The 27,109-nt window shown below is 52.7% G+C and overlaps 1 protein-coding gene and 2 pseudogenes across 1 annotated transcript; 2 read left to right on the top strand and 1 right to left on the bottom strand.

Annotated features, from left to right (window-relative positions):
* The first annotated feature begins 6,851 nt into the window (after positions 1-6,851).
* Positions 6,852-6,974, top strand: LOC123459156 (annotated as a pseudogene).
* A 618-nt stretch (positions 6,975-7,592) lies between these two features.
* On the bottom strand, positions 7,593-20,698 carry Fscn1 (fascin actin-bundling protein 1). Its single transcript, XM_004671305.2, has 5 exons — positions 19,717-20,698; positions 11,309-11,465; positions 11,097-11,218; positions 10,767-10,934; positions 7,593-8,894 (listed from the first exon to the last, which is right to left on the bottom strand). Exons 1-5 carry the CDS (start codon positions 20,546-20,548, stop codon positions 8,692-8,694), a joined length of 1,482 nt encoding a protein of 493 aa, XP_004671362.1. The 5' UTR covers positions 20,549-20,698; the 3' UTR covers positions 7,593-8,691.
* LOC123458573 overlaps positions 20,585-27,109 on the top strand; it is a 43,368-nt pseudogene continuing 36,843 nt past the window's right edge.

Genomic DNA, 27,109 nt, shown 5'->3' with positions numbered 1-27,109 from the left:
CAGGAGTCCCTGAGGCAGCTGGCACCTTAACCTCATACTCAGGCTGCTGCCCAAGTCGAGACTGCCTAGCCACTCCCAATTTATTTGCCTTAAAACTGGAGAGAATCTAGTATTTGCACTTAGCAAAAGATTTCAAAGTGAAGGGTGGTAGAAATGCATGGTCTGTTAACTTTGTACAAAAAAAAAAATAGCAAAAACTTACTTAGTAGTTTGTTATAATGTTTTTCTTGACCTTCTGGTAGTAAAAATAGATAAACTAAATCTGTTTAAGCTACTGTGTGTAGAAAGCCTGTATCATACAGAACTTGGACTTCTGTAAATAAATAATGTCTGTTCACTCACTGCTTGTGGCCTCCTTTGTCCCCACTCGTAGGTCTTTCAGGTTTCTGACAGCCCTGGATGCAAACCAGCACCCACCACTCGCCCCTAGAGGGAGGCCAGCTTCCCTGCCTGGCCACAGCAGCTCGGATCAGGGAGGAAGCTCTGTATTCTAGGCTATCAGGGCACAAAAGGGTTTGAGTTTTGTTTTTTGTTTTGGGTAGGGTCTCACCCTAGCCCAGACTGACCTGGAATTAATTCACTGTGTACTCTCAGAATGGCCTTGAAGTAGTAGTGATCCACCTACCTCTGCTTCCCAGGTGCTGGGATTAAAGGTGTGTGCCACCACGCCCGGCTCTCAAACTTGTTTTATTTGGTATGTGTGTTGAGTGGTGTATGCATGTCACATTGCCCTTTCAAACAACAGAGGACAACATTAAGGTCAGTCTTCACCTTCTACCTTTGAGGCAGGGTCTTTCGTCCACAGTGCCATTGGCGAGTTTCTGGGAAGTTCTGTCCCTTGTCCCTTCTCTACATAGACACACAGATTCCAGAAATGTGTCCCATGAGACTCAGCTGCATGGCAAGTGCTTTTTCACTGAGCCATCTCCCCAGCCTTAGGTTTCTTTTATGTATTTTTTCAGTTCAGAATCTTCTTAAAGGCAGTTCCTTTGCAGTGCCCTTCCTCATATGCCACCAACTGGACCTTGGAGAGCTGCAGACTTCCAAACTAACCACAGAGTAAAGGCTGCAAGACGAGCGCTGTGCCCTGCTCGCCTGGAGGAGCTGCATGCGGCCGCAACCACACAGCTTCTGCACGGGTGCTGAGGGATTGAATTTGGAGCACATTAGACCCACTCAAGCTTTCATGCTTGCTTGACAAAAGCTCTAACCTACCATGCGTGGTGGCGCACGCTCTTAGTCCCGGCATTTGGGAGACAGGTAGGAGGATCACCGTGAGTTCGAGGCCACCCTGAGACTCCATAGTGAATTCCAGGTCAGCCTGGGCTAGAGTGAGACCCTGTGTCAAAAAAAAGAGAGAGAGAGATAAAAGTTCTTACCCACTGAGCCATCTTCCCAGCCTTGTGTCTACTTTTTTGTTGTTGTTGTTTAATTTTTTTTTTTTTTTTTAAATTTTGTGAGGCAGGGTCTCACTCTAGCCCATGCTGACCTGGAGTTCACTATGGAATCTCAGGGTGGCCTCGAACTCACGGCGATCCTCCTACCTCTGCCTCCCGAATGCTGGGATTAAAGGCGTGCACCACCATGCCCGGCTTGTTGTTGTTTTTTGAGGTTGGGTCTTATTGTAGCCCAGGCTGACCTGGAGTTAGTCTCAAGCTGGTCTTGAACTCACAGTGATCTGTCTACTTCTGCCTCCCCAGTGCTGGTATTAAAGTCATGCACCACCACACTGGGCTTATGTCCACCTCTTTTTGAGACAGGATCTCGATGGACTGAGAGGTACTCGCCCATTAAACTTGTCTGGCCAATGAGCTCCACGGATCCTGTTGTCTTCCCTCCCCAGCACTGGGATTACAGGTGTGCAGACACCTGTCTTGCATGTATGCTGCAGATCTGAACTCAGGCCCTCATTGTTGCAAAGCAAGCATCCTGTGAACTGAACTGTGTGCCCAGCTATAAAGTACAGTTCCCTACAGCCTCAGCTTCTGGGCCAGTGTGTGAACACACTGTCCCAGGGGCTGTCCCTCCCTGCTCATGTTCCACGTTGCATGGGTCCCATGGGCTCCTTTGCAGCTGGACAGCACAGCCCCCGTAAAGGCTGGCCTCCCAGCCTCTGCTTGCACCCACCCACTTGTGGGGTTCCGGCCTCGGTTCTTACAGAAGTCACCAAATACTTTGCCCTGCCACATGCTTTCCCCCTTAGTTGTCATGGGCTGTACGTCCCCTGAATCACATTTGTTCTGTTGAGATCTCTGTGACGCTTCATTGCCATGGATTTACCCAGTTAACTCAGCATCGCCCTAGTAGTTTTACTTTTGAGAGGGAATGGGCTCACCAGGGTCTGCTCCAGCTGCTGCCAACAAACTCCAGAAGACACATGCACCACCTTACACATCTAGCTTACACGGGTCCTGGAGAATCAAACCTGGGTAGAACCCCTGCCTAGAATCCCCCAGTGAGAGTAGGGCTGTGGTGGTGTTAGGTTGTGGCTCAGTAGTAGAGCACTTGTCTAGAATCCCCCAGTGAGGGGCTGAGGACATGGCTCCATTTTCCAAATGAGTTCAAGTTCATACTCTTGAGTTTAGGGGCCACCTGGGCAGTGAGCCCTCCTGTCACAGCTGGGATGATCAGTACACAGGTTCCCATGAGCAAGCTCACACTTTTCCTCGACCAGAAGTAACAACACTACCACAGCACAATTCCACCTCTGAGAACAGCAAAGAGAAGCATGCATGGTTAGGAATAGTGTTTCAGTTTTTTGACAACAGGGTCTCACTATGTAGCCCAAGCTGACCTCAAATTCTCAATTCTGCTTCAGCCTCAGTGTTTGTTAACCACCATGGTTTTTGGGTTGTTTTTTTTTTTTTTTCCTTTAACTCAGCCATATATGTCAAAGTAACCCAAGAATCACCCTCCAAAGAATTTACCCAGACATTTGGACAAAGGCTTCTCATCACAGTTGCTCATACAGCCATGTTTGCATCCCTGGCAAATGAGACGCTACGTGAGTGTCAGAGAGGCAGATAGGATGAGACATTTGCCACAGAGCGCAAGGAGGACACTGTGGGTCTGTCTGTACAGATAAGGACAATGCGCGGCGTTTCCTGGGTAACCACACAAAAGCCTAGCCATGGGGTGCATGCTAGCCCATGTGTAAACAAAACAGGACCTGTCAACATGAGGAACTGAAGATGGTGTAGCGTGGCAGTTCCTTACAACTTCAGCCTGGCAGAGCGTGGTGGCGCACACCTTCAGTCCCAGCACTCAGGAGGCAGAGCTAGGAGGACTGCCTTGAGTTCAAGGCCACCCTGAGACTACGCAGTGAATTCCAGGTCAGCCCGGGCTAGAGCGAGGCCCTACCTCAAAACAACAAACATCGAGGCCACCCTGAGACCTGAGACTCCATAGTGAATTCCAGGTCAGCCAGCTGCGGGGATGCAGAGGTAGGAGGATCACCATGAGTTGGAAGCCAACCCGAATTCCAAGTCAGCCTGGGCTAGAGCAAGACCCTACCTTGAAAAAAAAAAAAAAAATGAATGGAAGGAAAAGGAAAACGCGTGTGTTCTATGTGTGTAGGTGTCCAGGAGCCTGCATGGAGAGGCCAGAGGCTGACCTCATCTCCATCCACCTTATTTTTTTGTTGTTTATTTTTTTATATTTATGTTTTATAATTATTTATTTTATATTTATTTATTTATTTCAGAGCGATAGAAAGAGGCAGACAGAGAAAAAGAGAGAATGGACACACCAGGGCTCCAACCACTGCAAATGAACTCCAGATGTGTGCGCCCCCTTGTGCATCCACCTTATTTAGACAGCTTCTCCAGAGAGCCCCTGTCTCTGCTTCCAACTGCCACACCCACCTGGCATTTACACGGGTGCCAGAGATCTGAACACCTGCCCTCCTGCCTGCTTTGAGATGGTCTCACACTCTAGCTCAGGCTGACCTAGAACTATGTAGCACTCTGGAAGCTGAGACAGGAGGATTGCCTAGGCTACCAAATGAGTTCCGGGGTAGAGTGAGACCCTGCTTCAAAAAAAGAAAAGAAGCCGGGCATGGTGGCACACGCCTTTAATCCCAGCACTAGGGAGGCAGAGGTAGGAGGATCGCCGAGAGTTCGAGGCCACCCTGAGACTACATAGTGAATTCCAGGTCAGCCTGAGCCAGAGTGAGACCCTACCTCGAGGAAAAAAAAAAAAAAAAGAAAAGAAAAGAAAGAAAAAAGGCAGGTGTGGTTGCGCACGCCTTTAATCACAGCACCGGGAAGGCAGACGTAGGAGGAGCGCCGTGAGCTTGAGGCCATCCTGAGACTAAATTCCAGGACAGCCTGAACTAGAGATACTACCTCGAAAAACCAAAAAAAAAAAAAAACAGCGGTGGGGGCTGTCAGTGCCCAAAGGGCTCAATACTGGAGCTGGAGTGCCTGAGTTCCATCTCCGTGTGAAGAGCTGGAAGCCATGGAGGGCTTCTGTCATTCCAACCGGCTCATACAGCCACGGCAAGATGGAAGGTGCAGACAGGATTTCCCAGTTCATGGTGAGCACAGCAGAGGGAGACCCCCATCTCAAAAAAAAAAAAAAAAAGTGTTCACAGTTAACTCGTTACATAACCCCTGCTGACCCAGGCTCCCTTGAGAGTCTGTACCTCAGTTTCCCACCCGTGCAATGGAATGGATTGGCCCTTTTGTACACACATGCCCTTTGGTGATCCATGGCAGAGTTGTGGTAGTTGACTCAACCTGGAGAAAACGAGGGGATGGGGGCCCATGCGTGTACCTGTTCATGTCGTACCCGTGTGTCTGCGCACACGTGCAAGTTGCCACATGTGCAGGTTTACAAGCATACCTCGGTGAACAGGGAAGTGCTGAGGGAGCCAAGAGACGGTTAAGACTAGGTAGAGTGCCCACTACTCTGAAATTGGGAAGCCCCAAGGGACCCCAGAACCTGTTCTTACCAGGGACCTGCATGAGGGAAAAGGGGGAGGTGAGGGGCTCCACGGTTTGCTTAGAACACCCCCCCACACACCAACAAACCCAGCCTTATCTAGGACCTGAGAACACTGGCCCAGTTCCTGATAGCTTCCTCTCCTGTGACGGGCGTTTTTGTGTCCCTCTGCCCAGGTGGCTGTTGTCCCTTTTCTCGGGTTAGCTCCTTCCTACTCAGCCCTAAAGACCTCTCCGTCCATTCCTCCCTGACACTGCCACCAGCCCCTCCCCCGCCACGCGGCTCTCCCAGCAGCCCCTGCTGTGCAGTTGGGAGCCTCCTCCCGCCCGCCGGGCTCCCGCCGGTGCACGCTTGCTGACACAGAACTTTAGTCATCAGGGCTTTCCAGACTCTAGCTCAGGCTGGGCTTGTTAGCAGGAATGGACGGGGTCTTCCTTCCCCCTCCCCAGCGGGCCCCCCACCAGGGCCCAAGGAGGATTTGTTCATCTGTCCCTTCTTGTCTCTAACTTGTCTGGCTTGAGGCCGGGGCTTGCAAGGGCGGGGCCTCTGGGACCCTTTGTGACCATCAGTCCCTGTCAATCTCGGCACTCTCTTCCCCCAGTGCAGACCATCTCCCAGTGGTTGGCCCCAGCAGAGCCTGGGGGGAAGTGGGGGGTCAAGTATCAACTCCATTCCCAAGGCTGTACCTCTGTCCTCTGTAAAGTGGGAACCTTGGGATGATCTAAGATGAAATGACTCATTCAGGGGCCCAAGCCCTCCCCAGCCGACCCCTTCCCCTGGCCTGCCCTCCCAGAAGGCTCCAGTATGTTGTAGATGCTCTGTGGATGCAGAGGCCCCTAGCACACCAGGAGGTAGGCCCTAGTCTAAAAGTGCCTATCCTCCAAGAATGCAGTAACCTTGTAACCCGGACTTTTTTTTTTTTTTTGTAAGATAGAAAGGGACTGAACCTAGGAACTCCTCTACGCGAGGCAAGTTACCTAGCACGGAGCTACTCAGCCTTCCTTGTTCCTACTTTGGGTGTGTGCAGCATGTGCGGTACCCGTGTTTGTATATGGGTGCCGGTGGAGACCAGAGGACCACCGCAGATGCCACCTTCACGTAGACTATCCACCTTATTTTATTTTGGTTTTTCGAGGTAGGATCTCACTCTAGCCCAGGCTGACCTGGAATTCATTCTGTAGTCTCAGGGTGGCCTCGAACTCACAGTGATCCTCCTACCTCTGCCTCCCGAGTGCTAGGATTAAAGGCGTGCACCACCACGCCCGGCTTCACCTCTTTAAAAAGTATGTGGGTGTATATATTTATGTATGTGTGTGTGTATATATATATATTTTAAACCCTACCTCAAAAAAAAACAAAAACAAATTTTTAAAGAAAATTTTAAATACATATTTTTAAAAACCTGGGCTGAAAAGATGGTCCAGTGGTTAAGGCATTTGCCTGCTAAGGCTAAGGACCTGTTTGACTCTCCATAAGACTCTCACATAAGCCAAATACAAGGTCGTACGTGCACACAAGGTGGCGCATGCGTCTGGAGTTCAATTGCAGTGGTTGGAGGCCCTGGTGCACCAATTATCTCATAAAAAGAAAATAAGGGCTGGAGAGGTGGCTTAGCAGTTAAAGCATTTGCCTGCAAAGCCTAAAGACTCAGGATCAGTTCTCCAGGACCCACATAAGCCAGATGCACAAGGTGGCGCATGCGTCTAGAGCTCATTTGTAGTGGCTAGAGGCCCTGATGCATCCATTCTCTCTTTGCCTCTTTTAAATAAGTAAACACCAGATGCATGTGTCACCTTGTGCATCTGGCTTACATGGGACCTGGAGAGTCGAATCTGGATACTTAGGCTTCCCAATCAAGCACCTTAACCGCTAAGCCATTTCTCCAGCCCCCAGGGGGAAAAAAAAAAAAGCCAGCCAATTAGTCTGCTTATCTGAATGTGTTTCTGCAGAAGTACAGAGAAAGCTGGCAAGGTATGCATGTCATAAGCCTTAAGGAGAGTTGAGATTGTTAAGGTCCCATTTTCACAAGACAACTTTAATGTAATTTATTCTAATTTTAATGAGAGCTAAGAGTTAATGAATTGCATTAAAAAAAAAAAATTTGGAGCCCGGCGTGGTGGCGCACACCTGTAATCCAGCACTCGGGAGGCAGAGGTAGGAGAATTGCTGTGAGTTTAAGGCCAGCCCTGAGACTCCATAGTGAATTCCAGGTCAGCCTGAGCTATAGCTCAGAATCTTGAAAAAAAAAAAAAATGTGGGGGTTAGAGTCTTGTTCTAGCCCAAGTTGACCTAGAATTCACTATGTAGTTTCAGAGGCTGACTTTGAAGCCTTGAACTTACGGCGTTCCCTCCTACCTCTGTATGTGCAACTATGCCTGGTTCCATCCACCTCTTTGTGAGACGAAATCTCTCAACGGCCTAGAGCTTGCCAATTAGGCTAGACCACATGGCCAGAGAGCTCCAGGCACCCGCCTGCCTCCACCTCCCCAGCGTAGGGAATACAGGCACATGTTACCACACTTACCGTCCTGGAGCTCCAAGTTAGACCCCCAAGTGCGAGGCAGGCACCTTACAAGAACACAACCCCTCCCGCCCACTGCAGCCCCAGTGCCTCCCCCACGGCCCTGATCGCCAAGCCACACCAAAGCTGCACTGGCGTTACTTTATTTTGCTGTTTTCCAGTTCAAAGCAACTATGGTGGGCCTCTGAAGTTATACAAATGACACTTACAAAAAATAAAAATAAAAAAAGACCAAGACACCCAGAGTGAGATACATGGTGATGGTAGGAACTGATGGGGCAGGGGTGGCGGCCGGGAGCCGGGAGCCAGGCCCAAGGAGAGCCCAACCTCCGGGGCTCCCGGGGAAGGGACGCACCTGGCTTCCTCCTGCCCAGGAGCCCCAAGGTGTGAGGCAGAGAGGTGAAGCACCAATCACAGGGCCAGGCTGAGGAGTGAACAGGCAGGAGGGGACAAGACCCACTGGGAAGGTAAACAAGTGACACCCCACCCCAAAGACCACTCACAGCTCCGAGCTGGGGCACTTCCAAGGCTAACATTTCATTTAAAAAAAAAAAAAAATACTGATTTGGTCATTTCCAGTCTGGCCAGGGTGAAAATGAGACAGGAGCAGGGTACCCCACCCCCAAATCCCAGAAATACAGGGGGCAAACTAGTCACCATCATCCAGCCCACTTTGCACCAGGGAACTAGGCTGGGCCTCTAGGATGAGGGCTGCCCTCCAGACGTGATTCAGAAGCACACTCTGAGCAAGCCAGGCCTCCTCCAGCTGCAGGCCCACCTCAAGGCTTGTCTCCTGATGTGGGACACCGAGCGAGGTGCCAATACCAGGCTGGGGGAGGGGGGGAGGGCATGTGTACAGGAGATTCCAGTTAAAAGCCCAGAGACTGAGGCAGCTCCCCAGGCCCCTACTTCTCCTGGGCCACTTCCTGGGCAAATAAGGCTCAGAGTCGTCTGAGGTCAGAAGAAAAGAGGTGCCAGTGTGCCCCATGGCAGAGGAGGGGTGCTGAGGGATCCAAAGTCCCTCCAAGGGACGGCTATGGCCACTGACCCATGGACAGCAAGGAAGGGGGAGAAAGGGTCCATGGAGGGCGACATGTGGGGGGGGCAGCGTTTTCTCTGGGTTTTCCAGTTTGGAAGGCAAGGGGCTCAACCACTTGTTATGGGGCCACCTGAGGAGGAAGGCTAGCGGGAGGGTCTGGAGGGGCGGCCCATGGGGGAAGATGGCCCTAGTACTCCCAGAGCGAGGCTGGGTCGATGGTCTCTGCGCAGGCCTTCAGGACCCCGGCATGGTCCCCTTTCAGGTAGCGTCCGCCCACCTTGATGGCCACCTTGTTGTAGTCGCAGAACTCGAAGAAAAAATCCACCGGGACATCACTGCTGCTGGTGACTGAGGAATCGCTGCCCACCATCCAGTACTTGCCCGTGGAGTCTGGGGAGGGAGACCCCACGTCACACCGTGCCTCCCGCCTGCTCCCCAACACCTGCTCTTCTCTTCCTTTCTTTTCTTTCTTTTTCAAGGTAGCCCAGAAGACCTGGAATTCACTATGTAGTCTCTGAACCTTCTCTCCAGCCCCTTTTGTTTTTATAAAAAGTTTTTGTTTGTTTGCTTGTTTTTTGGCACACGCATTTAATCCTAACACTTGGGGGACTGAGATAAAAGTACTGCTGTGAGTTTGAGGCCAGCCTGGGCTAGAGTGAGACTCTGCTTCAAAAAGCAAAAAGAGGGGCTGGAGGAATGACTTAGTGGTTAAGGTGCTTGCCTACAAAGTCTAAAGACCCTGGTTCAAATCCCCAGTACCCATGTAAAGCCAAGCGCACAAGGTGGTGCATACATCTGGAGTTCATTTGCAGTGGTTAGAAGCCCTGGAACACCCATTTTCTCTCTCATACTCTCTCCCTCCCTCCTTCTCTCTCTATATATATGTATTTATTTACTTATAGATTTACTGCCTTTTATCTCTCTCTCTCTCCCTGAAATAAATAAGTAAATAAATATTTTCAAAAGACAAAAAAGGAGGGGCTGGAAAGATGGCTTAGTGGCTTAAAGTGCTCGCTTGTAAATCCTGATGACACTGAGTTTAATTTCCTAGCAAAGCCAGAGACAAGGGGTGCATGTATCTGGAGTTTATTTGCAGTGACAGATGTCCCTGACACACCTGTATTATCTCTCCCAAATAAATAAAAATACTTCTCATAAAAAAAAGAAGAAAGAGGGCTGGAGAGATGGCTTAGCGGTTAAGCGCTTGCCTGTGAAGCCTAAGGACCCCGGTTCGAGGCTCGGTTCCCCAGGTCCCACGTTAGCCAGATGCACAAGGGGGCGCACGCATCTGGAGTTCGTTTGCAGAGGCTGGAAGCCCTGGAGCGCCCATTCTCTCTCTCTCTCCCTCTATCTGTCTTTCTCTCTGTGTCTGTTGCTCTCAAATAAAAAAAAAAAAAAAAAAAGAAGAAGAAGAAAGAGCTGGGCATGGTGGCACACAACTTTAATCCAGCACTCGGGAGGCAAGAGGTAGGACTGCTGAGAGTTCAAGGCCTCCTTGAGACTACACAGTGAATTCCAGGTCAGCTGCCTGCCTCCTACCTTCTCTGCACTTGCCCAAGCTGGACATAAAACATCCTCCTCCCATGGGAGGGAATACATCCCTGATACTGAAAACTTAAAATGGGTAATCATGAGCCGTAGGGGTGTAACATCTGCTGATGTCTGGAAAAATGTATATACTATGCTTATCAAACTGCCCAGTAAGCACTTCTCTTATATTTATACCCTTATATTAACGCTACTCTCACTTTAGGTAGAGAATCTTCTCTTTTCAGATGGCAGTGACCTTGGGATGACTCAGAAGGTATCATAGTGCTGGAAAGAAGTGACTGGAGCACTGAGTAACATTCTTGATCACACCTTCCAAGGCTCAGGGTCTAACGTGGAAGAGGTGGCAGAAAGAATGCAAGAGCCAAAAGAAGGGTAGGACTCTTTACGAGGTGCTCTCCACAGACACAGAATGGCCTGGATATCCATGACCTCACAGCGCCTGACACTACCTACACAAGACCACCATTAAGAGGAGGAAAAGATCATGACATCAAAATAAAAAAGAGAGACTGATTGAGAGGGGGAGGGGATATGATGGAGGATGGAGTTTCAAAGGGGAAAGTGGGGGGGAGGGTATTGCCAAGGGATATTTTTTATAATCATGGAAAATGTTAATAAAAATTGAGAAAATAAAAAACAAAAAACATCCTCGATACAGCCAAGAGACTGCCACCAATGGCTGTGCGCTCCCACCCTCCCAGGAGAACCTGCCTTTAATGTTGTAGGCACCGTCGTTAAACTCAAGCTGGAAGACATCGTAGCTGGAGCGGTTGGCATCCAGGGTACCCGTGACCTTGCGGCAGCCGATGAAACCGTGTTCCCCACGGAACACTATGATGGGGCGGTTGATCAGCTTCATGAGGAAGAGCTCGGCATCTCCTGTGCCAAGGAAGGGCCAACTGAGCTTCACAACAAGAGACAGGGATAGCCAGGGTATGGCACAGAGAGGAAGACCCTAGGGGTCACACAGCAGCCAGCCTACAGGTTCGACATGGTAAGGCCTGGTTCGGGGGGAGTTGCCCTTAACACAGAGATGGCTACCTGCTGTCTCCACTGAGGCGGCCAGCTGCCCGTTCTTTTTGGCGGTCACAAACTTGCCATTGGACGCTCGCAGCGTGATGCGGCGGTCACGCCATTCGATGTCAAAGTAGCAGCTGGCGTTCCTGGGGTGCGGGTGTGGCAGGACAGGGTCAGGCAGTTTGCTGGACCAGGGAGAAGGGCCAGCCCGGGCGAGTGGGGGCTCAGGTACTCACTTGGTGGATGCGGTGGACTGCACGCCTCCAGTGGCCGTCAGTGTCCAGTACTTGCCCGTGTGGGTGCGGAAGGCGCACTTCCTGGTGTCCCGGTCTATCTCCAGCTGGAAGGTCTCCTGATCGGTCTCTTCGTCCTGATTGGCTGAGAGGTCCATACCTGCAGGGACACAGCCCCCCACCAGTCAGGCCACTGCATAACCCCCTTGTCTCCTAGCTCTGGCTGACCCACGGCCTCACTGTCACACATAAGGGTGCCACAGGGCAGCAGTGAGCTGCTGACACTTGACATGTGTCTCAGACCTTTCAACCGGAGCGGTGGGCAGTTGCAGAACCCAGGGCCAGCCAGGGTGTTCTTGCCTCATTTCCTGACTACAGAAACAGTATCTTCCAGCTGGGTGTGCTTGTCGGTGCCTTTGATCCCAGTGCCTGGGAGGCTGAGGCCAAGAGCATTACTACTAGTTCCAGGTCAGCCTGGGACAGAGAGAGACCTGTCTCAAATAAAAACTGGGGCTAGAGCCGGGCGTGGTGGTGCACGCCTTTAATCCCAGCACTCGGGAGGCAGAGGTAGGAGGATCGCCATGAGTTCAAGGCCACCCTAAGATGACAGAGTTAATTCCAGGTCAGCGTGGACCAAAGGAAGGGTAGGACTCTTTACGAGGTGCTCTCCACAGACACAGAATGGCCTGGATATCCATGACCTCACAGAGACCCTCCCTCGAAAAAACAAAACAAAACAAAACAAAAAAACTGGGGCTAGAGACACGGCTTAGAAGTTAAGGCACTTGTCTACGAAACCTAAGGATCCAAATTTGTGCACGAGTGTGGAGTTAGCATGGATCTGGAGCTCACTCGTAGTGGCTAGTGGTGCTGCTATGCCCATTCTCTCTTTTTCTTTGTCTAATAAATAAACTTTACACACACACACACACACACACACACACACACACACACAATAAAGCCGGGCATGGCGGTGCACGCCTTGCCTTGAATCCAGCACTCGGGAAGCAGAGGTAGGAGGATCATCATGAGTTTGAGACTACGTGGCGAATTCCAGGTCCCCCTGGCTAGTGAGGCCCTACCTTGAAGACGGGAGCGAGCCGGGAAGTGGGGCGTGCCGTGCTTGCAGCCCCCGCACCGTGAAAGGTGGAAGGGAAGGCAATAGGATCAAGGGTTCGAGGTCAGGTTCAGCCACACAGCAAGTTTGAAGTCCACCTGGGTGTAACACAGTTGGAGAGCACTTTAATCTCCAGCACCCCAGAAAACACAAGAGAAGGAAGAAAGCCTTCAAAGGATCCACCAGAGACAGTCTGAGGCCAAATGAGAGGACGCCAGCTTAGCTTAGGATTTGATTTTAAAGATGGGTTACTGTTAGCGACGCTGCGGTTATGTAACAGCGGCCTCGTTTTCATAGCTACAGATGGGGGTATCTCAGGATAAAACGCCCTGGTGTCAGGGATTTGCTTTAAATACAACCCAGACCATCAAATCAAGTTGCAGATGGGCCGGTTCCACAAAATAAATCACATGGGATGGGGGTGGGGGGCGGTGGTGCTGGTAAAAGGCAGTTCATCATCATCTTCCTGTTTGAGTAAAGAATAAAACTGGAGCCCAGAGGGCTGGGGAGATGACTCAGTGGATCCAAGTGCCTGCTGAGCACTCCAGCACCCACATAAAAAGCCAGGCATGGCGGCAGGCGCCTGTAATCCCAGTGCTGGAGTGGCAGAGACAGGAGGATCCTGGGAACTTGCTGGTCAGCCAGTAGAAAAACCATGAGCTCCAGAAGTTCACTGAGAGAGGACTAGGGATGGAGAAAGGCCGAAGAGCGCTAAAGCAGCAAGGGTGAGGTCCACAGTTCCACCTCTGGCGCAACCGATCAGTAACAGCCAGGGGTGGTGGTGCACGCTTTTAAATCCCAGCACTGGGGAGCCAGAGGTAGGCGGATCTCTGAGTTTGACACCAGCCTGGAGCCAGAGTTCAAGAACAGCCTGGACTAGAGCAAGACCCTACCTGGGCGGGGGAGCTGGGCGTGGTGGCACACGCCTTTAATCCCAGCACTCAGGAGGCAGAGGTGGGAGGATCGCTGTGAGTTCGAGGCCACCCTGAGACTACATAGTGAATTCCAGGTCAGCCTGGGCCAGAGTGAGACCCCACCTCGGAAAACCAAAACCAAAAAAAAAGTAAAAAAACTAAAAACATAAGGATGCAAGTTGCTTTCAGAAAGCTTAGAAAACTCAAAAAAACAAAAATGATGTCATGTTTCATCCCTTCCCCCACCAACCACAGAACACTGAACATTTTTCCCTGCCTGTGGGTAAATCCTCTAAATGTGCACGTTGGCTTTTCCAAACCTCTCTCTCCCTTCCTTCCGTCTTTCTTTTTGGCATTATGTATGCGTGTGGGAGTGTGGAGCCAGAGACTGACATTGATTCCTTCATCCCTCTCCCATTTACTCTCTGAAGCAGGGTCCCTCACTTGAATCCAGAGCTCAACAGCTTGGGCAGCAGTTGGGGGGGGGTCCCTGTCTGTACTAGGATTACAGGTGACTGATCCCCACCCGTGGTGGGGATCCTCACCCTTTGTGTGGATGTATGAGAAGGGCTTTTTATCCACTGAGCCATCTTCACAGGCACCCCCTTTTATTTATTTTTTAAATATTTTATATTTATTTATTTGCTTGAGAGGAAAAAGGCAAATAGAATGGGCACGCCAGGCCTTCTAACCACTGCCAACCAACTCCAGACACATGTGCCACATTGTGCATGTGGCTTACTTGGGTCCTGGGGAATCAAACCTGGGTTCTTAGGCCTAGCAGGCAAGTGCCTTAACCACTAAGCCATCTCTCCAACCCCATCTTACTTATTTTTTTTTTAATTTATTTATTTGACAGCGACAGAGAAAGAGGCAGATAGAGAGAAACAGAAAAATGCGCGTGCCAGGGCCTCCAGCCACTGCAAACAAACTCCAGATGTGTGCACCCTCTTGTGCATCTGGCTACGTGGGTCCTGGGGAAACAAGCCTCAGACTGGGGTCCTTCGGCTTCACAGGCAAGTGCTTAACTGCTAAGCCATCTCTCCAGCCCCCATCTTACTTATTTTTGAGAAAGAGTCTCGCTGCCTCAGCCTTGTAAATGCTGCAGGTACACTGAGCACCACCTCCAGCCTTCAATGTGCACTTTTCCAGGAGTTGACCATCCTCTGTGACCCCGCAATTCTTTTTTTTTTTTTTTTTTTTTTTTTTGGTTTCTTGAGGTAGGGTTTCAGTCTAGCCCAGACTGACCTGGAATTCACTGTGTAGTCTCAGGGTGGCCTTATACTCTGCCTCCCGAGTGCTGGGATTGAAGGCATGCCCCAGCACACCCGGCTTTATTTATTCATTTATTTTTTAATCTTCATGTGTACTTGCTATGGTGTGTGCGCACGTGGAGGTGAGACTCTGCCTCAGGTGTCCTCACCTTCCACCTTGCTCTGAGTGAGGCACGGTGTCTCTCATTCACTGCCAGGCTAGCTGGGCCCCAACTTCCGGGGATTCTACCATGCTGCCATAGGGCACTGGGACTACAGACGTGCACTACCACGTCTGCCTTTACGTAAGTTCCGGGGATGCAGACTGAGGTCATCAGGCTTGTACGGCAAGCTCCTTTAGCCCCCGAGCCAGCCCCAGTACCCTCGATTCCAAGGACAACCGCAGGGATATCCTTCCTGCCCGCTGCCAGCGGTCCGGCCTCTCCGGGCACTGGATGAGAAACATGTTTTTGAGCAGCTGTACAAAGCAGGAACCCAGCAGCAGGTGAAGCTGGCATCAACCCCCCAGCCCTGCCCCACGCCCACAAAGCCACCCGTAGCTGATTGAAACCCCATCCTGCCCAAATCATTGTCTCCACATCTCTGCCTCACCTCTACTTCTCAAACAGGACGATGAGCCTCAGAGGGGGCATGTCCTTGGTGCAAGGTCACACAGCAAGAAATTAAGGGATCTTCATGGCTCAGGGGAGGTGACCAGACATTTCACCATACCCTCATCCCTCTCACCAGCCATAGGATCAATTCACGGACAGGGTCTTGGTGTGTGGGCTGCCTAAGGCCCTGAATCAGGCTCTCCTCAGGATCCTCACTTGGTGAGGTTAAATGACCACCATCGTAGTAGGACACTAGCTGGGTCTTTATGGGATGGCTAGCGATCCTAAGACCACAGCTCTTGGCTGGGAGTCATTCCTTGTTCAACTGCCTCCACCCCAGACGCCCTGCAAAACCAGCTGCTCCATCTTGGGCCTGCCCCATGGGTGAAGGACGGCTGTAACACTGGTTGGAAAGAAAGCCACACCCACCATTCCCCTCAGCCTGCCCACAGCCAGGATTCTCATGTGTGCAGAAAAAGCGCTGAGCTGGGCACAGTAGCCACACCCTGCTGTGCAGAGCAGTGTGGTGACCGGGCCACTAGCCTTACCTGCCCAGTGCATGCCCACTGAGGGCAAGGAAGAAGAGTGAGCTCTGAGGATGTAGCTCAGAGGTAGAGCACTGGCCTAGAATCTCCACAGCTTAGCAGTAGAGCCCCTGCCTAGACTCCCCCAGTGAGGGGCTGGGGCGTGGCTCAGTGGTAGAGCTCCTGCCTAGAATCCCCCAGTGAGGGGCTGGGGCGTGGCTCAGTGGTAGAGCTCCTGCCTAGAATCCCCCAGTGAGGGGCTGGGGGCATGGCTCAGTGGTAGAGCTCCTGCCTAGAATCCCCCAGTGAGGGGCTGGGGCGTGGCTCAGTGGAAGAGCTCCTGCCTAGAATCCCCCAGTGAGGGGCTGGGGGCATGGCTCAGTGGTAGAGCTCCTGCCTAGAATCCCCCAGTGAGGGGCTGGGGGCATGGCTCAGTGGTAGAGCTCCTGCCTAGAATCCCCCAGTGAGGGGCTGGGGGCATGGCTCAGTGGTAGAGCTCCTGCCTGGAGTCCACTAGGGACGTTATCAGTGGTACATGGCTTGCAGAGCAGGGCCTCAGGTTTGAACTAACACCCTAACAGGGCCTCTCTAGAGCACCCCAACAGCAGAATGCAAAGGTGCCCCAGAAGAAAGGGAAGAGCTGGAAGTCAGCCAGACACACCTTTAATTCTAGTACTGGGGAGGAAGAGGCAAGAGGATGCTGAGTTGGCTGCCAGCCTGGACTACAGGAAAAGGGGGAGGGGAGGAACAGAGTGGAATAGAAGCGAACCCCACCCCCCACCTTGGTCTAAAGAGCAGGTCCTTCCAGAGCCTTGCAGAGAGCTGGTGAGGCCCCTTTTCTACCAATGGCCAGTGCTGGGTAGTTCTTCACACCTGGGGGCAACTCACAGAAACAAGCTGCCAGACATGGAAGGATAGAGGCCAGGACCACCTCATGGTTTCTGTCTCCAGGTACTCCATGGCACGAGGCTGTTGTGTCCTCAAACTGGTGAGAGGAACCATGGGGTGCGGGGGGCGGGGGGGGGGGAAGCACCCTGTGAATTGCGACTTCACCTTCCTCTGCACCTCTGTTTCCCCAAATGCCAAAAGGGCCCACACCTCCGCTCTGCTGGGACAGAAAGGATGTGAAGGCCTGTTGCTAAGGAGACGCCAGGAAGGGCCCCTCTAAAGCTCAGCCCAGGCAGGAAAGGCCCCATTTGGCCTCAGACTCTCATTGGAGCTGTGTTGCTATGGAGACAGATTTTTCTGCGGGATTTTTCTTTTCAACAGCAGTAACATAGAAAAACCTGAGTCACACAGGCTCCTAGGAGCCCACAGGTGGGGACGTGCCTGTCTCCCATCATGACGCCTTGCTTCCAGCTTCCCAGACATTCTTTGCAGTGCTCAAGAGGGTCCTCAACCCCACCCCCGCCCCTCCAAGCTTTAGCAGTTCCCAGATTCCTTTGGTCTGTTCCAAAGAGGCATCCTTTCATCTAGGGGAAATGGCTTAGGAGTCCAGCACGGCCAACTCATCTCCCGTTGCCTCTTCCTGGTCAGTACTTGAAATGCCACTGCCAATCCCCCCATCCGCCCCGTCAGAAGCCTCTCCCTGCCTCCTGGGGCAGACCCTTCTGACCCCTTGCAAAGCCCAGCCTGAGCATCTGTCCGCTTCACTCAGCTCACTTTGGGAGGCTCTCAGTCAGGCTCAGAATTTGGGATCTTTTGGAGCAAAGGCTTTGTGGAGGTCGTGAGGAGCAAAGAACCCCCCCCCCCAGCTTCTGGTGGGAATGCCACCTCCCAGGAACAAAGCCTGTCCTTTACAGTCAGGGAAACTGAGGCTGGGGGAGCAGATGGCCTCTACAGACGATTTATAGCCCCCAGCCTGCCGAGTTCAGCGCTAGGGACCCAAACATCTGCAGTGAGAGGTCCAAAATAACCCCCTAAGCGTCTTTCCCCAGTTTCACGGACCTCTAGACACAATGATGAGCCAAACCCACCAAGGATCCAGTTTCCCAATTTCCGGCTCCTGGTGCCCCATCAACCTGACTCACACCTAGCTCTGGCAGCCCCAGGGCAGGGCATCTGCCCAGGCTTGCAAAAATAAAAAAATACCCTCAGGCTCTTCTAAGTCCCCAAAGACCTGGGTCATTTGCTCCCACCTCACCTTCCTGGGGGCAGCAGGCCCTGACCACAGCCCAGCAGGCGTTAAGCGGGGTCTTTGTGCAAAGGATCCCCACCCAACCTTACCAGCCACACCAGGCTTTCGTGGGGCTCTTCCACACGCTGTTCCCCTCAGCCTTCAAAGCCATTCCACATGTGTGTTCCTTCCCTGAAGCGGCTCAAACGTGGCGCTCAGAAAGGACCCCTCCCCCATATAACCGAATACCCCAGCCTGTACCCGCTGTCCCTCAAGAGACAGATCCCCGTGAGTTTAATATTCCTTGTATCTCAATGTCTGGGAAACAGGTGTGAATTATGGTACAGGAAAAGGAAGGCTGATGAGCGAGGCAGGGTATAGATGAGGGAACATTCTGGAGTCCTATACACCCAGGTCAGCATGTTACTGACTTGCTGTGTTACCTAGAAACGAGTGGCTTCACCTCTCTGGGTCCCAATTCATACAAACTCTTGCAGACTCCACCCAGATGCCCCCCCCCCCGCGCCCATCTGGCATGGTAGGGGCGGGAGTGTCTCCCGGCCCTCGACAGACTGGATTCCACAGCCTGGGGTTCAATTACGCACCCAGGGAAGCGAGACTTCGCAGGCCCTCCCTCTACTATGCCCACAGCCCTTGGGAAGAGGGGGCGTCTGGCAGCAAAGACCCTCTTGGTCAAGGGGGGCAAAAGACATCGCGGATCTAGGAGAACGCAGAAAAAAAAGCGCTCACTTGTGGCGCCTAGGCCTGGCGGAAACTGCCTGCCCTGCCTGCCGGAGGCCCTAGGAGGGATGGATCCAGCTGACACCGATGGTTCCCTGCAGGGTCCTTGGGGACGGGTTCACTCGAGGGTTGGGGCTTCCCACAGGAGCTGGACAGCCGCAGCGCCAAGCGCAGGGCTGTGAGGCGCGCACAGGAGCGCTGGGCGGGGTGCCTGGCGCGCAGCCACCCGCGCCACGCTGCCCGCCAGCCGCGGTGCGAGGAGCGAGGCGCCCCGGGACGGGACCCTGGACCTGGGACACAACACTTGGGGGTGGCTCCTCGGCCGGAGGATCAGCCAAAACCGATCCCCTCCCCCGCCCCGCTGCATCTGGTTTTCCCATCTGCAGAGTCCTAACAGGACAAAGGGGGCGAGGGAGGGCCCAGACGAGGCGACCCGCCCCCCTGCTCACAAAGGCCGCGGCCCGGAGCGCGGGGCCGGCGAGGGAGGAGGGGAGGGGGAGGGGCGGGTCCTGCAGACGGACACCCCACCTCCCCACCCCACCCCCAGTCTCAGGGCCGATCCCACCCAGAGGCGCCAGGGAGGTGGAAACGCATCCCGCAGCGATCAAAGCCTCCCTCCACCAACCTCTCCAGTAAAAGGGACCAAAGCAGTGAGGCGTGGGGGGCGGGGGAGACGCCCGGTGGTGCCAGTTGTGACCGTCGCCTGGCCCTAGAGTCAACGGCCTTGCGGACCCGGGTGGGGCCGGCGGGCGGACAGCAGTAAATGAACAAGGGACACCACCACCCCCCTCCCCAGGACCTGGGGCGGCTGATTGACGGGATCAAGCCCAATGGGGAAGATGATTCAGGCTGGGTGGATATGAGCCCTGAACTGGGCCTAGAGGACCCCACGTCCTCCATGCGGTGTGGGGGGAGGTGTGCAGAGGAGGCCGACGATGCGCAAGGCCGCACCCCCCCGAGCGTGTTCCTTCCTCCAGGCGGAAGCCCGACGTCCCTAGCCTGGGCTGAGTGGCCTGTACGCCTCGCGGGAGGCGCAAGGCTGGAAAAGGATGCGGGAGGGTGGGGTGGTGGGGGCAAGGAGTCACTTAGTGCACCGGATGGAGAGCGAACCCGCGGGGACGTCCCCTCTTACCCTGGCGCGTGGACACGTTCCTCTCGTTGGCCGCCTGCAGCACCACCTGTGCGCAGCTCTGTTCCAGGGCGAAGAGCTCATCCTTGCCCACCTTGGTGGCTTTGCCGGCCTTGAGCGTGCCGCTGGGCCCCGACGGGGCGAGGTAACGACCTTCGCAGTCGCGGAAGGCCACCTTTCCGGAACGGAACTCCAACGTGTAGCCGGTGGCGGGCTCGGGGCGCGTCACCAGGCGTCCGTCGTGGCGCAGGAAGCGGTGGTCGGAGGTCTGCACGCTGTAGCGCTGGTCCTGGAAGGCGAGCGTGATGAGCGAGTCGACGCCCCACGGCACGTCGCGGTCCACGGCGATCTCGTCGGCGGGCCGCGCGCTCAGGTGCGCGTAGCGCTTGCGGGTGACGCTGTAGATGTTGACCTGCGGGTGCATGGCGATGTGCACGCTCCACTTCTCGGCGGGCGACACGGTCTGCGCGAAGCACGACAGGCGGTCCTCGGTGCCGCCGAAGTAGCGCCGGTGCGCCTCGGACTGCAGCGACCAGCGGCCGTCGTCGTGCGCCACGATCAGGAAGCGGCAGTCGGCGCCCGGCGCCTCGCGCTCGCAGCTCACGTTGCCGTCCTTGTCGGCCGCCAGGTAGCGGCCCAGGTGGCTGCGCAGACACACGGCCGCGCTGCCCGCCTCGTCGGGCGGCTGCTCCAGCGTCCAGATCTGCTTCTTCTTCAGGCTGCTGGCCGACGCGTTCACCTTGAACCCGAACGCCTCGGCCGTCAGGTACTTGTTGCCGCAGTTGATTAGACCGAACTGGATCTGCACCGCCTCGGCCGTGCCGTTGGCGGTCATGGTGGAAGGCGGACGACCCCCCGGGAGGCCCCGGGAATGAGGTTTGGCACCGTTTCCGCGCTCCCCTCCCTTGCTCCCCGCGCTGCTGCGCTCCCGGGTTTCCTTTGTTCCGCGAGGACCTCGCTCGCCCGCCCGCGCGCGCGCACCCCTCCGCAGCGCTCCACAAAGCCGGCCCCGCGGCGCCCTCCGCTTTATAGGCGAGGTGACGTCAGCGAGAGGCCACGCCCCCCGTCCAGGGGACCGGCTGGGGGAGGGGGCCGCGCCGCGAGCGGGATCCGCAAAGCGTGCGGGCCCCCCGGGGCGCGGGGCGCGGCTTGCGGTCCCCCACCGCCGCCCCCTGCCCAGAGTCCCTTGCAAGGGGTTTTTCTGTCCGTTTGTTTCTGAGCTGGAGGTTTGAAGACAGGATCTCATCCTGTAGCCCCAGGTAGCCTTAACCCAAGCTGGACTGGAATTTACAGCAATCCCCCAGCCTCCACCTAACAAATGCTGGGATGACTGGTATGTGTGTCACCCCGTGCCCAGATGGTCCCCTGCTTCTGCACCGCGGAGCCTCTCGACAGCGGTCACTTCCATACTGTTTCCCCACTTCATGCTTCGGCACCACCCTCACCCCAACTTTAGCATGCTTAAGGGGAAGATGAGTTCTGGCACCTCGACGGAGCCAGACAGTCAGGTAGATTGAGGCTGAGAACAGGGGGATGGGGGTTTCAGGAGGCCAGGCCATGATCTAGGGCGGAACCGACAGACCCCAACCCATCCAACTCGGTCTCTCGGAAGCCTCCAGAGAAGGGGCTGAGGTTTCTATCCTAAACCTATTGGCCCTGGAGTCCACCTAGCCCTGTTGGCCCAAATACTTCTCAGTGATGTGGCCAAATTCAGCGGCCAGTGTCTAGGCCACTGGGTCCTCGTTGTATAAGGCCACAGATGGACAAACCAGGAATTGCAGTTCTTCATCTATGAAGCAGTCATAGAGGAAGGCTGAGCAAGGCCCAAGCTCAGTTCACCAGAGAAGGCCTCTGGGCCTTCCACCTCCCCACCCACCGACTCCCATCATTCAGGACCCCAAGGTCCCTCTGGAGACATTTCCAACAAATGCCACCTCGCTCGCACCCACCCACCACCTCTAAGAACACTTCTCTTTTCTAAGCCTCTGGAAGGCCCAGAATTTTCCTGGGACATTCCCCACATGCCAAGCAGGCCCCTGGAATGTCCGCCCCACCACAGCCTGCCCACAGATCTGGGCCCTGGCCCTCTCCAGTCACAGGCCACCCAGGGCATGGACCTTGGTCCTCAGGGCAGTCTGGGCAAGGCAAAACCCTCCAACGACACTGAAGAAAGAAGGGCGTCCCTGGCGCATGTCTTTAATGCCAGCACTCAGGAGGCAGACATAGGAGGATGGCTGTGAGTTCAAGGCCACCCTGAAACTACATAGTGAATTCCAGGTTAGCCTGGGCTACAGTGAGACCCTACCAGAAAGAAAGAAAGAAAGAAAGAAAGAAAGAAAGAAAGAAAGAAAGAAAGAAAGAAAGAAAGAAGGAAGGAAGGAAGGAAGGAAGGAAGGAAGGAAGGAAGGAAGGAAGGAAGGAAGGAAGGAAAGAGGGAAAGAAAGAAGGAAAGAAAGAGAAAGAAAGGCAACGCTCAACAGTTAAAAGCATTTGCTTGCAAAACCTAACAGCCCTGGTTCAATTCCCCAGCACCCACATAATGCCAGATGCACAAAATGGCACATGCATCTGGAGTTTGTTTGCAAACAGTGGCAGGAGATCATGGTGAGGCTTATGCCACCATACCTGGCTTCCTTTTTATGTTTTTTAATTTTAATTTATTTATTTGAAAGAGAGAAAAAGAGGCAGATAGAGAGAATGGCATGCCAGGGCCTCCAGCCACTACAAATGAACTCCGGACATATGTGCCACTTTTTGCATCTGGCTTACATGGATCCTGGGGAATCAAACCTTTGGCTTTGCAGGCAGGCCATTTCTACTAAGGTTTCACTCTAGCCCAGGCTGACCTGGAACTCATGTCATCTCAGGGAGGCCTCAAACTCATGATGATCCTCCTACCTCTGCCTATCAAGTGCTGGGATTAAAGGCATGCGCCACCACGCCCTGCAAATCTTTTTTTAAAAAATTATTTATGTGAGAGAGGGGAGCAGATAGAGAATGGGTGCGCCAGGGCCCCCAGCCACTGCAAACAAAGTCCAGATGCGTGTGCCACTTTATGCATCTGACTTACATGAGTTCTGGGGAAACAAACCTTGGTCCTTTGGCTTTGCAGGCAAGCACCTTAACCACTAAACCATCTCCCCAGCCATTCTTTTTTTATTTTTTAATGTGCCTACTATCTTTTTTTTTTTCTTTTGGTTTTTCAAGGTAGGGTCTCACTCTAGGTCACTTGTGTAGTCTCAGAGTGACCTCGAACACACAGCAATCCTCCAACCTCTGCCTCCCAGTTGCTGGGCTCAAATGCATGGGCCACCACGCCTGCTTTTTTTTTTTTTTTTCTTTGGGTTATTCGAAGTAGGGTCTGACTCTAGCCCAGGCTGACCTGGAATTCACTATGTAGTCTCAGAGTCACTTTGAACTCACAGTGATCCTCCTACCTCTGCCTCCTGAGTGCTGGGATTAAAGACATGCGCCACCATGCCCAGCTCTGCTTTTTTTTTTTTTTTTTAATGTGCGCGTGTTTGTGTGTGTACCTCTGCACATGTACACATGTACTCCAGTCTTGCTGCTGCAAATAATGCCCCTACAGCTATGTAAGTGGCTAGGGAATTGGGCATGCCAATGGCCCAAGCTAGTAGGCTTTGTAAGCAAGTACCTATAACTCCTGAGCCATCTCTCTAGCACCAACTCTGCCATAAATAAATACCCGACAATATACAAATGCCCTATTTCAGGGATTGGCTAATCCCTTGGAACTCAGAGCACTGTCAGACGTGCCCATGACCATCCTGGGAGCGCATGCACATAGCCAGGAAGCTCTTCATGCAAAAGGTTAGTGAGGGCTGGGGAGATGGCTTAGAGGTTAAGGCATTTGCCTGCGAAGACTAAGGATCCTGGTTCAATTACCCAAGACCCATGTACACTAGATGCATAATGGGACACATGTGTCTGGAGTTTACAATGGCTGGAGGCAGGCCCTGGTGTGCCCATTCTCTCTCTCTCTCTCTCTCTCTCTCTCTCAAATAAATAAATATTTTTTAAAAAGGTTAGTGAGCGAGCCCCCAAATTTTGAACCCCTAAAAAAAGACCAGAGACCCAAAGGCCCAACAACAGAAGCAGCTCTGCCAGTGGGCTTGCTGTGAGCTGAGACGGGCTGCGGGGCGTGGGGCAGCCCTGGCAGGGAGTCCCAGGGCAGTTCTGGGGCAGGGTGCAGACTGGCCGGGCCCAGGTCAGAGCTCTTACCTAATGAGTCAGACCCGGCTGGGAAGGGTCCAGGCCCTCCCCAGAGAAGCCTGCCTCGGGCAGGAAGAGTGGCAACACAGGATGGTCCTGGGGGGGGGGGGGGGGGAGCCTGAGCTCTAAAATCAGGCTTCCGAGGTTCAAATTCACCTCTCTGAATTTTAGAAATGGCTCATGTCAACAAACGCCTCTTGGTTTAGGACTGTCCTCTGAGCTGCTCAGAAGGTTGACGCGAAAGAATTGCAGATTAAAGGCAACTTTCTCTCCACCTTTCACTCTCTCCTCAAATAAGCAAATAAATAAAAATGCCAAAAAATAATACTCATCTCTCTTCAAAAACAAAAAAAGCGGGCCAGGTGTGGCAGCACACGCCTTTAATCCCAGCACTCAGAAGGCAGAGGTAGGAGGATCGTCGTGAGTTCAAGACCACCCTAGACTACATAGTGAATTCCAGGTCAGTCTGGGCTAGAGTGAGTCCCTACCTCGAAACCCCCCCCCCAAGAAAAGGGTGGACTGAAATTATTGCTTAGTGGTTAAGGTGCTTGCCAATGAAGCCTAAGGATACAAGTTCAATTCCCCAATACCATGTAAACCAGATGTACAAAGTGGCACATGTGTCTGCAGTTTGCTTGCAGTGGCTAAAGGCTGTGGTGCGCTCATACTCTCCTCCAATTTCTGTCTCCCCATGTCTGCCTCTTTCTCTCTCAAATAAATAAAATGTTTTTCAGAAAAATAAAAGAGGGCTGGAGAGATGGCTTAGCGGTTCAGGTGCATGACTGCAAAGCCTAAAAACCCAGGTTCAATTCTTCAGGTCCCATGTAAACCAGATGCACATGGTGGTGCAAGCATCTGTAGTTTGTTGTTTGTTTGCAGTGGCTAGAGGCCCTAGCATGCCCATTCTCACTCTCTCTGCCTCTGTCTCCCTCTCTCTGTGTCTGTAATAAATAAATAACAATAAAATCTTTTAAAAAATTTTTTTAGTTGGGGCTGGAGAAATGGCTTACTAGTTAAGGCATTTGCCTGCGAAGCCAAAGGACCCAGGTTCAATTCCCCAGTACCCATGTAAACCAGATGCATAAGTGAAACATGCATCTAGAATTTGTTTGCAGTGACTAGAGGCCCTGGTGTGCCCATTCTCTCTCTTTCTGTCTCTCTTCTCACTCACTCTCTCTCAATCTGCTTGCAAGTAAATTTAAAAAAATAAATATAAAAATAATTTTAAAAATCATAATAAAAGAAGCCAGGACTGGTGGCACACGCCTTTAATCCCAGCACTCAGGAGGCAGAGGTAGGAAGATCTCTGTGATTTTGAGGCCACCCTGAGACTACATAGTGAATTCCAGGTCAGCCTGGGCTACAATGAGACACTACCTCAAAAATAAAAAAATAAAAAAAGAAAAGAAAAGGAAGGAAGGAAGGAAGAAAGAAATGGGGATGTAGCTCATATGCCTAAAATCTCGTAGTAAAGGAAGTTGGGCATGGCTTCTGTAAAGCACTTGTCTACATCACCTAGTGAATGGCTGGATGCATGGTTAAGTGGTAGAGCTCTTGTCTAGAATCCCTCAGTGATGGACTGGGAGTGTGGCTAAGTGGTAGAGCTCCTGCCTAGAATCCCCCAGTGAGGGGCTGGGGTGTGGCTCAGTGGTAGAGCTCCTGCCTAGAATCCCCCAGTGAGGGGCTGGGGTGTGGCTCTGAAGCAAAGACAGGTATAGCATGTTGAGGCCGTGCCCTCCATCTCTAGAGTACTGCCAAAATAAAAGGAGCAAAATACCAGTACTTGCCATGCAGGAGCAAGTGGGGATTAAAGACAGTAATATCCAAAAACCTGGACTTTGGGGATTCCTGGATCTGGGACTCTGTTCCAACCTGTTCACACTGGAAACATCTTGGGCAAACCCAGACAAGTTGGCCACTCTACATGTCAAATGATTAAGCCGAAGGCTGGCATGTGTCAGAACTCCATAAATGCCAACTGCTTGGTTACTCACCTAATGCCACCATAGAGTCTTGGGGCACTGCCCCTCCCTCCCAGCCAGGCTTTATGGTCAAGCACTGGCAAAGACTACATGAAGTAACCCACACAGGTGCGTGGGGGTGGAGGCAGGAGGACCAGGAACCCTAAACCAGCCTAGACTACAGGAAGCCTTGTTGGAAATTTAAAAAGGGGGCGGGCCTAGGGAATAGTGCTTAGCAGTTACGGTGATTGCCTGCGAAGTGTAAGGATCCAGGTTCGATTCCCCAAGACACACTTAAGCCAGATGCATATGGTGGCGTATGTATCTGGAGTTCTTGGGGGTGGAGGCGGGAGGATCAGGAGCCCTAAACCAGCCTAGACTGCAGGAAGACTTGGAAACTTAAAAGGGGGCGGGCCTGGAGATAGGGCTTAGCGGTTAAGGTGATTGTGAAGTGTAAGGATCCAGGTTCCATTCCCCAGGACCCACTTAAGCCAGATGCACATGGAGGCGCATGTATCTGGAGTTCATATATATTTAAAAAGAAAAAAAGTCCAGGTGTGGTGACACACACTTTTAATCCCAGCACTTGGGAAGCTAAAGTAGGAGGTTCACTGTGAGTTCAAGGCTACCCTGAGACTACATAGTGAATTTCAGGTCAGCCTGGTCTAGTGATTCCCTAACTCAAAAAAGAAGAAGTGGGGAACTGGAGAGATGGTTTAGCAGTTAAGGTACCTGCCTGCAAAGCCAAAGGATCCAGGTTCAATTCCCCAGTACCCACCTAAGCCAGATGCATATGGTAGTGCATGTATCTGTCTGGAATCTATTCCTCTGCAGTGGCTGGAGGCCTTGGTATGCCTATTTTCCCTCTCTGCCTCTCTCTCTCTCTCTCTCTCCCTCAAATAAATAAATAAAGTATTTTTAATTTTTTTAAAGCGCTGGAGAGATGGCTTAGCAGTTAAGGCATTTGTCTGCAAAGCCAAAGGACCTCGGTTCGGTTCACCAGGACCCACATAAACTAGATGCACAAGGTGATGCACGCGTCTGGAGTTCATTTTCAGTGGTTGGAGGCCCTGGCATGCCCATTCTCTCTCACACACACACTCTGTCTCTGTCTGCCTCTTTCTCTCTCTCTCTTTCTCTCTCTCAAATACATAAATAAAATTTTTAAAAAAGCAAAAAAATCCAGGCATGGTGGCACACAC

Source organism: Jaculus jaculus, chromosome 2 (genome assembly GCF_020740685.1).
Source record: "Jaculus jaculus isolate mJacJac1 chromosome 2, mJacJac1.mat.Y.cur, whole genome shotgun sequence".
In the NCBI taxonomy this organism is placed as follows: Eukaryota; Metazoa; Chordata; class Mammalia; order Rodentia; family Dipodidae; genus Jaculus; species Jaculus jaculus.
Note: the sequence above shows the minus strand (reverse complement) of the source record. Positions and strands in the feature narration are given on the sequence as shown.

Bases quoted from the DNA above. Each gene is read 5' to 3' on its own strand.
- Fscn1 (XM_004671305.2), bottom strand. From the start codon at position 20,548: ATGACCGCCAACGGCACGGCCGAGGCGGTGCAGATCCAGTTCGGTCTA. The intron at 11,466-19,716 runs GTAAGAGGGGAC...GTGTCCCTGCAG, and splicing joins GAACGTGTCCACGCGCCAGG to GTATGGACCTCTCAGCCAAT. The intron at 8,895-10,766 runs GCAGGTTCTCCT...CTCCCTCCCCAG, and splicing joins CGGTGCCTACAACATTAAAG to ACTCCACGGGCAAGTACTGG.